Source organism: Kryptolebias marmoratus, linkage group LG1 (genome assembly GCF_001649575.2).
Source record: "Kryptolebias marmoratus isolate JLee-2015 linkage group LG1, ASM164957v2, whole genome shotgun sequence".
Classification (NCBI taxonomy): domain Eukaryota; kingdom Metazoa; phylum Chordata; class Actinopteri; order Cyprinodontiformes; family Rivulidae; genus Kryptolebias; species Kryptolebias marmoratus.
In genome coordinates, this window is record NC_051430.1 from 3,659,125 (window position 1) to 3,669,863 (window position 10,739).

The 10,739-nt window shown below is 38.4% G+C and overlaps 1 protein-coding gene across 2 annotated transcripts in view; it reads right to left on the reverse strand.

The window, feature by feature from the left end:
• Positions 1–10,739, reverse strand: part of abca2 (ATP-binding cassette, sub-family A (ABC1), member 2) — a 98,528-nt gene that overhangs the window by 34,987 nt on the left and 52,802 nt on the right. For both annotated transcript variants that reach the window (XM_017432713.3, XM_017432711.3), the window contains 7 exons: positions 9,802–9,975; positions 4,772–4,874; positions 4,362–4,476; positions 3,465–3,655; positions 2,101–2,251; positions 1,783–1,987; positions 1,515–1,679 (listed from right to left, as the gene is read on the reverse strand). In XM_017432713.3, the coding sequence (XP_017288202.1) occupies positions 1,515–1,679; positions 1,783–1,987; positions 2,101–2,251; positions 3,465–3,655; positions 4,362–4,476; positions 4,772–4,874; positions 9,802–9,975 (1,104 nt within the window). The remainder of the gene's footprint in view (positions 1–1,514; positions 1,680–1,782; positions 1,988–2,100; positions 2,252–3,464; positions 3,656–4,361; positions 4,477–4,771; positions 4,875–9,801; positions 9,976–10,739) is intronic.

The window sequence follows — 10,739 nt, forward strand, 5'->3', positions numbered from 1 at the left end:
GGAGGGACTCAGAGTAGAGCCGCTGCTCCTCCACATCAAGAGGAGTCAGTTGAGGTGGCTCGGGCATCTGGTGAGGATGCCTCCTGGACGCCTCCTTGATGAGGTGTTCTGGGCACGTCCCACCGGGAGGAGGCCCAGAGGAAGACCCAGGACACGCTGGAGGGACGATGTTTCTCGGCTGGCCTGGGAACGCCTTGGGATTCCCCCGGAGGAGCTGGCCCAAGTGGCTGGGGAGAGGGAAGTCTGGGTCTCCCTGCTTAGGCTGCTGCCCCCGCGACCCGACCCCGGATAAGAGGAAGAAGATGGATGGATGGATGGTAAAAATTTCTGTAAAAGACTTAACTGCTGACCTTTTGAAATCTATTGTATCTCTTCAGTGACAAAAATGTCACTAATTAAATCTATTAGTTGATTTTTTGGCTGTTACCTTGTTTATATTTTTGACTGCTGACAGCAGGCTCACTTTTGCTGAAGAAACTGACCCATTGTTCCAAATGTGTCTTGGTTTATTAAAACCACAGTTTAGGTATTAACACAGTCAAGTGTTTGGTTAACATTTACAGAAGTTGAAAAACCGATGAAAGTTAAAAAAGAGTACCGTATACATCCATTTTAGACTTTTAGTCTTCTATTTGCTGAACTGTAAAACCTGGTTAAACACTTTCTAACCCTATTTAGATCGCTCTTGTGTAAATAAAGCTTTTAACTATTATCATTCATTATTATTTATAGATTATGTAAATCTTACTCCTAACATACAAAGCTCTCAAAAACCAAGCTCCATCTTATTCCATATTTTCCTAACAGAGCTCTTTGCTCTCAGACTGCAGGTTTACTTGTGGTTCCTAGAGTTTCTAAAAGCTTTCAGCTATCAGGCTTCTCTCTGGTGGAATCAACTTCCAGTTTATGTCTGTGAGGCTGACACCCTGTCTACTTTGTTTGTTGAATGTTTTTGTACAGTGCCCTGACATGACTTTTGTTGTGACTTGGTTTTATATAAATAAGCTGAATTGAATAATTTCAGGTAGCTGGGACTTGAGCACTCTCTTAACTAACTAGATGTGCTGATCAAGTAGAATGATATATTTGACAGCAACAACATTATATAGTCTATGCTCAGCACTCATATATCGGTGCAGTAATATGGACATTGTTTGGTTGAAAAAGCAGCAAAATTAACTAAACCAAACAAATGGAATTATTTAAAAGGTTTAATGTTGGCTAATGTACTGTTCTTTCTCAATGGTATTTCATGTTTTAGAAAGAACTATTTTATAAGTGTTAAAAATGATATTAAATGGACCCTTGTGTGGCTAGCCATTAGCTGAGGATAACTTGAGCTCTTCTTTCCATACTCCGTACTTTTGTTACTGCTGAGAAGATACCAACTATTGATAACTATCTGACAGAACATCACTTCAAAAATGGCCAGATTATTTCTTTAAGCAGAGACATAAAACAAGAATATTGTGAAAACTTTGTCATCAAACGTTTGAAATAAAACGTCTCATTACCAGACCGCCGCTGGTCCATAGCACACGCCTGATCTTCCTCCATCACGCTGAGCCTGGCAGCTCCACCTCCACACCATGGCCAGTCCCAAGTCTCCACACGCCCACTTCCTGACCAATAGGACCTCTGCAAAGGGAAGTACCAAGGGCGTGGTAGGCCATACATCCCTATAAAAGAGGGAATTATTCTGCATTATTCAATCAGAAAAACAAAACAAAAATACAAATTGAGAACAGGTCAGGTGAGACAAAGCAAGCAGTGATTTCCCACCTGGATGAATGGCCTCTATGTACCAGGTGAGCACACTGTACACTACAGCATCAATAATGAGCATCATCATAGCAAGACTTAGGTTGAAGTCATCGCCTTCCACTGGTGACTGGCTGATAGTGCGCCACTGGATGCCAACGCCAGCTACCTCATACAGCGCAAAATACTTAGATCCAAGACCGAAGGCTGTGGTAGACATCAAAGACTGCAAGTAAAAGAATTCTCAGAGTCATTGAAACCAGGAGTATTCCTTCATAGTTGAAATACACAACATTAATTAATAAACAGTGAAGTGTAAAAAAAGAGAAAAGGCCTTACAGCGATGCACTTCTCAAAGGCAGTGATCTTATCATGAGCCACCTCCTCCCTGATAGCTACATACATGTAGGGAACATAGCTCAGGAAGTAGATGATTCCTCCGCAGGCCGAGGCCAGTTTAGCTTTGGAGTAGATTACTGACACCAAGAAACTGGAAACCAAAAAATATATATAAGGCCTGAGTAAATAAATCATTTATGGACTGTACTTATAAAGCACCTTTCCAGCCAACCAGGCCACTCAAAGCACTTTACAACACAATCTGTGCCCTCATTTAGCCATCCACACACACTCATACAGCACTGAATCTCTACAAAGCTAATCTGAATACATCTTTCTATAGAGTCTAAATCAGTGCTTTAAACTCCATTCATACACTGATGGGGCACACATCGGAGGCCATGAGAGGTTCAGTGTCTTACCCAGGGACACTTTGACATGGTACTGAAATGGAACCTCCAACTCTGTCATTGGAGGACGACTGCTCTAACCACTGAGCAGTAGTTAGAGCAAAGTACTACTACAGCAAGTATTTTAGAAGTCTAGTTCTTCCTAAAAATGGTTAATGTCTTTACACTTTTTTAGACAAAGATAAATTATTACTTTTCATTGAATTTACACACAAGAAAACTAGTTTATTTTTAATTTATTCATTTTAACCAATTTTTTTTACCAGAGTGAAAATGTCAGAAGGAAAGAATTTTCAGTGAGTTTACCGACATATTAAACATTTTATTTATAAACACCAGATTATTATTATTATTTTTTTTAAAGAGTTACAAAATGTTTTAGTGTTCATCCAGACAGTTGTAATGAGTAAACAGGAAATGCCAGCACCACAACTTCATGTTGATGTGCACACAAACTGATTTTTAATTATCTTAGGGTGAAAAACACAGACTTACATGGTGACAGTTTTCTTTTCTTTTCTTTATTAAAATAAATAACTGTTTTCTCTCACTTTTATCATTTTAATGTTTACACAAAGTAGCTTCCATTTTAATATTTGAACATCATTTTCATGACTTATCAGCTAACTATTTTGGACAAAGTTTACTAATAGTAATTCATACCCCACTTTTTTATTTGCCCGTATGTTTATATATAAATAATTAATTCATACAAAGATAAGCCTGTTTATTTGTCTTTATCGGTGGCTTGATAGAAAAAAGTGAAGTAAATCCCGAGCTAACCTGACCTGCTAATGTTAATATTCATCTCTGTAGGATTCCACTCTTACTTTCTGAAAAACAGCTGAACCTGGTTAAAAGTGTTTTGAGAAAGGGGCTTTTGAAGTAGTGAAGATCAATGCACTGAAAAAATGAGGGCTACACTGCTGGTCTGTCAGAAGCAGAGGCTCTCACCAGAACATGATGGTGGCCACAGCGTAGATGGTCAGGAAGAGCCAGATGATCAAGGGGTCACTGTGGAGTAACACCCTGCCGTACTTCAAGATGGCTGTCAGAGCGGTGACAGAGATGGACAGCTGGACAAAGCCAGTGATGAACCAAGCCACCCAGTGGACTGCATTGTTCAGACCCATCATCTTCATCACCTTGGGGAGTAAAGTGTTATTTTGAACTTCTTCACACACTCAATGCAAGCTTCTTTATAAATCATCTGTTTACCATGAGAATGTAAAAGCTCCAGCTTTAACACAGGCTTTTCATGCTTATTCTAAAACGTTCAATCCTCCTTACATTTTCCATAAAGACATATGACTGTGATAATGCATTACTTGATTTCTGTTGCAAGCCTAATTTCATTTGCTAATATACAGAGGTGTGGACTCACTGTGGAGTCACAACTTTGATGACTTTAAACTAGACTTGATGAAATCAAAGAAGACTTGGAACTTGACTTTGGCTTTTTTTTTTTTGGGGGAGGTCGCTTATCAGTTTTTTGTAGATACAAGATAAAAAGTGTCGGTAGCACTGATTTATAGTGATAAGCTCAGAGATAACCATGTTAGCCAGTGCAACACAGGTGCATTTCTCTGATGTGTTTTTAGCCGTTTTGGACAAAATTAGAGCCTGAAGGACTTTAAAGAAAAAGGTCTGATTCCTTTTTTTATCGTTAAGATAAAAAGTCAAAAGTGGGGTCTGTTTGTGAGGTTTATTGTTAATAGAAAGAGACACCCTTAAAAAGACAAGAAAATTATGAAATATAATAATTATGGGACAAAATGAATAATAGCAGAGTCAGAACTGAAATAATGGAATAAAACGTGGGCTACAATAAACACAAGCGCAAAATCTAACCTCTTTGAGCCGCTGCTCCTTCTCAGCAACAATGTGCTGAATCATCATGGCTACTGAGTAAACCCAGGATATCACCATGCACAGAGGCATCATGTGCTCTATTACAAACAGAAAACTGAAAAGAAGAAGAAGAAACTTCAGTTCAAGGCGCTGTACAAAGTAGTAACAAGTCTGCATCATAAAAAAGGAATAACAAAGCAGGCACAGTTTCACACTGCTTTTCAAATGACAGATTCCTAAATTACACATTCATATTTGGTCAAAATCAAATATTCCTACAATTTACATCCAAAACATTTTTACATCCCTACCACTTGTTGGTACATTGTTTTGTGTCTAATATAAGAAATGCATGAAACTGAAAATAACAAGCTCTGAGTTTATTTTTAAATACAAATCCCATTTCTTACTCGTCTCTGGTGTAACAAGGGTAGGGGAACATCTGAACGTAGTTACCAGGCTCCACCACATCATGGCCCACAAATGTATTAATTATGGCTCTCTCTATCATATCTAGAAGAAAATGGAAGACAGAAGCAAAGAAAAACTCAATTCAAGGCAGAAAAAAATGTTTGATGCATGAAGTTAGTATATACCTTTTCAATTTCTAATAAACAAAGGAATTTTTTATTTCAAACAGACAAAACAACAAAGCCAAAGAACATTTTTGCCAACTTCAATAACTTTCTTTAAAGAGAAGTAGGTTAAAGTAAATCCCTTCCCCCTTTTTCCATTATTCTATTTATCAGTGTAAGTATAATTATAAATATTATTAATCCCTCTTACATTGTATACGGTCATGGCTAAAAGTGTTGGCACCCCGTAATGTTTCCAGAAAATGAAGTATTTCTCCCAGGAAATTATTGCAATTACATGTTTATTTCCTTTGTGTGTATAGGAACAATACAAAATTATTGTAATTACACGCAAAACTGTAGAGATGGTTTGGAAAAATTATTATTGGTACCTTTTCCCAATTGTGGGTAAGTAACTGTTTCAAGCATGTGATGCTTGTTTAAACTCACCTGTGGCAAATAACAGGTGTGGGCAACGTTGACTCAACCTTTGCATTGTGTGTCTGTGTGCCACACTAAATATGGAGAACAGAAAGAGGAAAAGAAAACTGTCTGTCTGAGGATTTGAGCACAAAAATTGTGAAAAAACATCAACAATCTCAAGGTTACAGGTCCCTCTCCAGAGACGTTGATGTTCCTTTCTCCACGGTGCGCAGCAAAATCAAGAAGTTAACAACCCATGGCACTGAAGCTAATCTCCCTGGACGTGGACGGAGGAGAAACATGAATTGATGAAAGGCTGCAGCGTAGGACAATCGGATGGTGGATAAGCAGCCCCAATCAACTTCCTAAGAATTTCAGGCTTTCCTGCAGGCTCAGGGTGCATCAGTGTCAGAACGAACTATCTGCCAACAGTTGAATGAAATGAAACGCTGTGGCAGGAGACCCAGGAGGACCCCACTGCTGACACAGACATATTAAAAAGATAGACTGCAGTTTGCCAAACTGTACGTGAGTCAGCCAAAGTCCTTCTGGGAAAACATCTTGTGGACCGATGAGACCAAGATGGAGCTCTTTGGTAAATCACATCACTCTACTGTTTACCGAAAATGGAATAAGGCCTACAAAGAAAAGAGCACAGTACCTACAGTCAAATATGATAGATGATTTTGCTCCCTCTGGCACTTGACTGTGTGCAAGGCATCGTGAAATCTGAAGATTACCAAAGGATTCTGGGTGGCAATGTAGGTGTCACAAAGCTGGTTCTGCATCCTAGGTCACAGGTCTTCCAGCAGGACGATGACCCCAGAAATACTTCAAAAAGCACCCAGAAACAGATAGAAACAAAGCAATGGAAAGGTCTGAAGTGGCCAGCAACGAGTCCGGATCTAAAACCCTTTGAACACCTGTGAAGAGATCTTAAAACTGCTGCTGGGAGAAGGCATCCTTCAAATATGAGGAACCTGGAGTAGTTTGCAAGATAAGAGTGGTCCAAAGTTCCAGTTGAGCGGTGAAAGAAGCTTGTTGATGGTTATATAAACAATTGATGTCAGGTATTTTTTCCAAACGGTGTGCAACCAAATATTAAGTTGAGGGTGCCAATTATTCTTCTTCTTCAACATTTATTTACCCAGGATAAAACCCCTTGAGATCAAAAATCTCTTTTACAAGAGTGTCCTGACAATAATACAGTTAAAACAGTTAGTTACCAATAAGTTTGTCTGGCCCATTTTTGGAGTTTTGTGTGAAATTATATTAATTTTGCCCCCCCTTGTTTTTTGTGTTGTTCCAGTACAAAGGAAATAAATGTGTATAACAAAATGTGTAATTGCAATTATTTCCTGGGAGAAATACTTCATTTCCTGGAAAGATTTGAGTGGTGCCAACACTTTTAATGACTGTAAATTATTATTTACAGAAGAAATGAACATTATTAGCTTTTTAACACCAGTGCTTGAAATGCCATCAACACCATTCCTCCACCATGTAGTCAAGTCAAATTTAGTTATACATCACTTTTTAGCAACAAGGTGATACAAAGTGCTCAACATGTACTGTAACAGATCAAAATGACTTTCTTGTATTTTTTATGAAGCTGATTTATAGCTGTGCATTGTTTCAACTCAACATTTAGCTCATTACACCCCACACAAAAATACACACTTTACCTAGTGTTTTTTTTTTATTATTTTAACTCTGCTCTTAAATTATATATCCCCCGAGGAATTTGTGGTTTCCAGCAGGCTTTTTGGTCATCACCAGTATCACACCCAGACATGTAATATGTCAATGGTGCTGGTGCTGTGAATGTATCTGCCTGATCAGCACGTCTAGTAGGTCCAAAGGTTTACTCAACTCCCAGCGGACTGGTACCTTCACTGGTACTCAGTTGGCTAGCCATGAGCCTAGCCTGGATGAAGACTTTTGCCATCTTTTTCCATACTCTGTGCTCTGACTGACATCATGGCTGATAAGGCACTAAATATTGATAACTATTTGACGGAACATCACTTCAAAAATTACCAGACTATCCCTTTAAGCTTCTGGAAAATCACCTTCTCAAAAGAACGACCTCAATCTAATTGAAAATTTGTGGATTATGCTTAAAAGCTGTGTCTGTGCCAGGAAATGAACAAATTTAAAATGATTATCTAAATTCTGCCAAGAAGAGTGGTCAACTGTGCAGCCAGAATTATACCTACCAGCTACGAAAAGCCTGTGGTTAAAGTGCAACTTGCTCAGGGACATTAAACTAATATTAGTGGGGTTGTATATATTTAACAGTTAATCAACATTAACTGTTGATGTTTTTTTCCTGTCTTTAAATTGTGTCGACACACACGTGAATGCTCCAGAGAAGCAAGCTAACATAACTCTTGCATTTCTAGAGGAGCTTACCATTTACAGGCAAAAGTCTAGATGTTTTGATTCCAAATTGCATCTTTAATGCAGGGTTTCCCCCAGAAAAGAGGCTAAGCCCGGTGGTAGGTGGCCATTCGCCGGCCGGCCGTGATTTAGAAAATAAAATGATTAAAGTTGACAGGAAAGTTGAAAATATGGCTAATATGGCTAAGATATTTATGTCAAATATTTACACAACTACAGTTTTACTAAAAGGTACTTTTGAAATACTTTTTTAAACAAAAATTGTTTATTGCATCTAATTTGAATCCTAATTTAAGTCACATTTACAAATAAATTAAATTAACATAAATTAAAAAGTGCAAACAAAGCACCAACACACGTCTCACTTCCAGGCCAATGAATAACAACAGAGAACTCTGAAAAACAGACAGATGCTGTACTGTACTGTGATTTTTGTGGCACAGGCTGCATGTTGGATCACTACATGTAACAACAAAACAAAGCATATCTAATGCTGAATATAATAGCATCATTTTACTGTTTAACATGGATAAATTACCATGTGTCAAATTAATATTTTCACTAAGTACAACACATGTTTACCATATTTGGTCTTGTAAAGCCAGCCGCTGAATTTCAGCTCAACTAACCTCTGTGGTCTATAAACACTCCTTTTTATCAGCTGCAGCAGTAATCTCCTTCCATGAGTTTTAAACCGTTTGATTATCTTTCTGATCTCTCATAGAGGGATCATCATATAAATGCTGATAAAGGCAAACCAGCTCCATTAGAGCACCAAAATCGTCCATTTTGAATGGAGCGCGAAGTTAGGAAAATTGGGAGGTGCACGACCACATGACACAAAACCACACGGGGCCTTCGAGCAGGGATAGGGACAGCGCCATCGCGTCACCGTTGGCGGCCGCACTCTCGCGCGGTGACCTTGAGGTGGGGGTGCCAGTGGAAAAAAACATGTATAAAAAATTACGTATATTATAATAAACAAGCGGAGCTTAGTCTGGCGGTGGGAGAGGGAAAGCCTGGCGGGCTTAATATACACTGGGGGAAACCCTGTAATGGTTGCATAAAAGCTGAAAATGAAGGAAAAAACACTTACTAAAGAAATTTCAGCATTTCTATGGGACAAAGATGATTTTCAAACCTAAGTGAATCAACTACAAGTCTCTGAGCAAACCTAAAGAATAATGAGGATCAAGAAAACTGCAAACATTTCTTAAAGAGGTCAAATTTGAGGTACCCTGCATAATTTTGATCGAAAAACAATTTATTATGTCTCTTAGCTTTAAAACATCGTTGTTATAACCAATTAAATTTGGTAGTCTTCTGATGTATCACATTCCCCTTAGATAAGAAAATTTAGTTAGTGTTCAAATCCAATCTAAATGAGAGTTTAAAGGAAATCTAGATCAGTTTTAACAGCAACTCATCCAGAAAAAATAAATACATTTACCAATAATCATTTCCATTTGCCTTCATTGTTTGGAGATGCAGGATGAAAGTACACTGCACAGACACTTATCATTACAACAGTGTATAAATAAAGCTTTTTAGTAATGTTCCATGAGCCAGCCATGTCAGCTATAGCTGTGTCTCATGGATAAGGTCAGCTGTGCATGTTTTGCCATCTCTGGGCCTGCTACTGACACTACCTTGTCTCTTCAGATGCATCACTGTGGATCAACTTTCTGTCTGATGAGCAGCGTTCCCTGCTTTCTGCTCCCTGAATTAAAAATGACCTGCGGAGGGAAAGTGCTTTCACAGCAGCTTGCACTAGCATCTTCACAAGTTCCCAGCTCATGTTGCACCGTGGTAAGCACAAACACTTTTCTTAGTAAAAATGTTTCATTTGACACCATAATCTGGCAGTCATGTAGGCACTGATTTATGGCACAGCCTTTTGAAGGATGAACTGAAATCTTTGTAAAGCTTTTGAGGTGATAAGAGTTTTTATACTCTCATCCTTCAGGTGGCAGTATTTGCACCTGTAGGTAACATAAAAGCACTCATCACTCAGGAAATTTTGTATTTCAGTCACTTACCTTGGATCCACACAAAACCGTAGAGAAAGTAAAATTTTCCCCCTGTGTTGGGTCCAGGACGCCAGTAGGCCCTCCTGATTTCATTTGTCTTCTCAGTGAAGCTGGAGTTCTGTCTTATTTTGTACATCACATGAGGTGGCAGAGAACCATCCCTGTTAGCCTGGAAAATGACACCTGAAAAATAAATAAATAAAAAGCTACATCACCAATTCATTAGCATGGTGCCCTGTTGATGCTTAGAAGGGAATTGACAGTGTTCATTTGCTGCAGTACGAGAGGCAGGGGACACCCTGGACAGGTCGCAAGTCCATCACAGAGAGACATAGAGACAAACGAGACAAACAACCATTCACGCTCTCACTAACACCAAGAAACAATTTAGAGTTACCCATGCAATAAATTAAGCTTAATAAATTTATTATGCTTAATAAACAGTAAACAGAAAGTATTAATCTCTAAATAGTTAATTCTGAATTAAGATAACCTCAGTATTTCATTCCAGAAAGAGGAGTAAATAAAATCACCATGGTAACTGACTGTGTTCTGACTGAAAGAAACCCTGACTTTCTGCCAGTTCTCTAACCAGAAGCAAGCTGTTTGACATGTGGTGTTCATTTTTAAAGAATCTGACTGATAAACCAGCAGAATTACTTCCTAATGCCTGATGCTGAGAGATGGTTTCCCATCCTTGTTTAGATCTGCTTGCTAGTGCTGGGCGATATAATGATACATATCATGGGGACGATAGAAAAGTGTCTATTGTGATATATTTTCTTCTATCGTTTCTATCATAATTGTATCAATGATTCATGTAAATATTTCATAACGTAGGCTACGACAAATGTATTAGTGTTGTCACTTTGCATAAATTCAGTTTATATAAGTGATAAATAATAAGAAAAAATAACTATTTTGCGAAGAACCTCCGTTTTGCGACA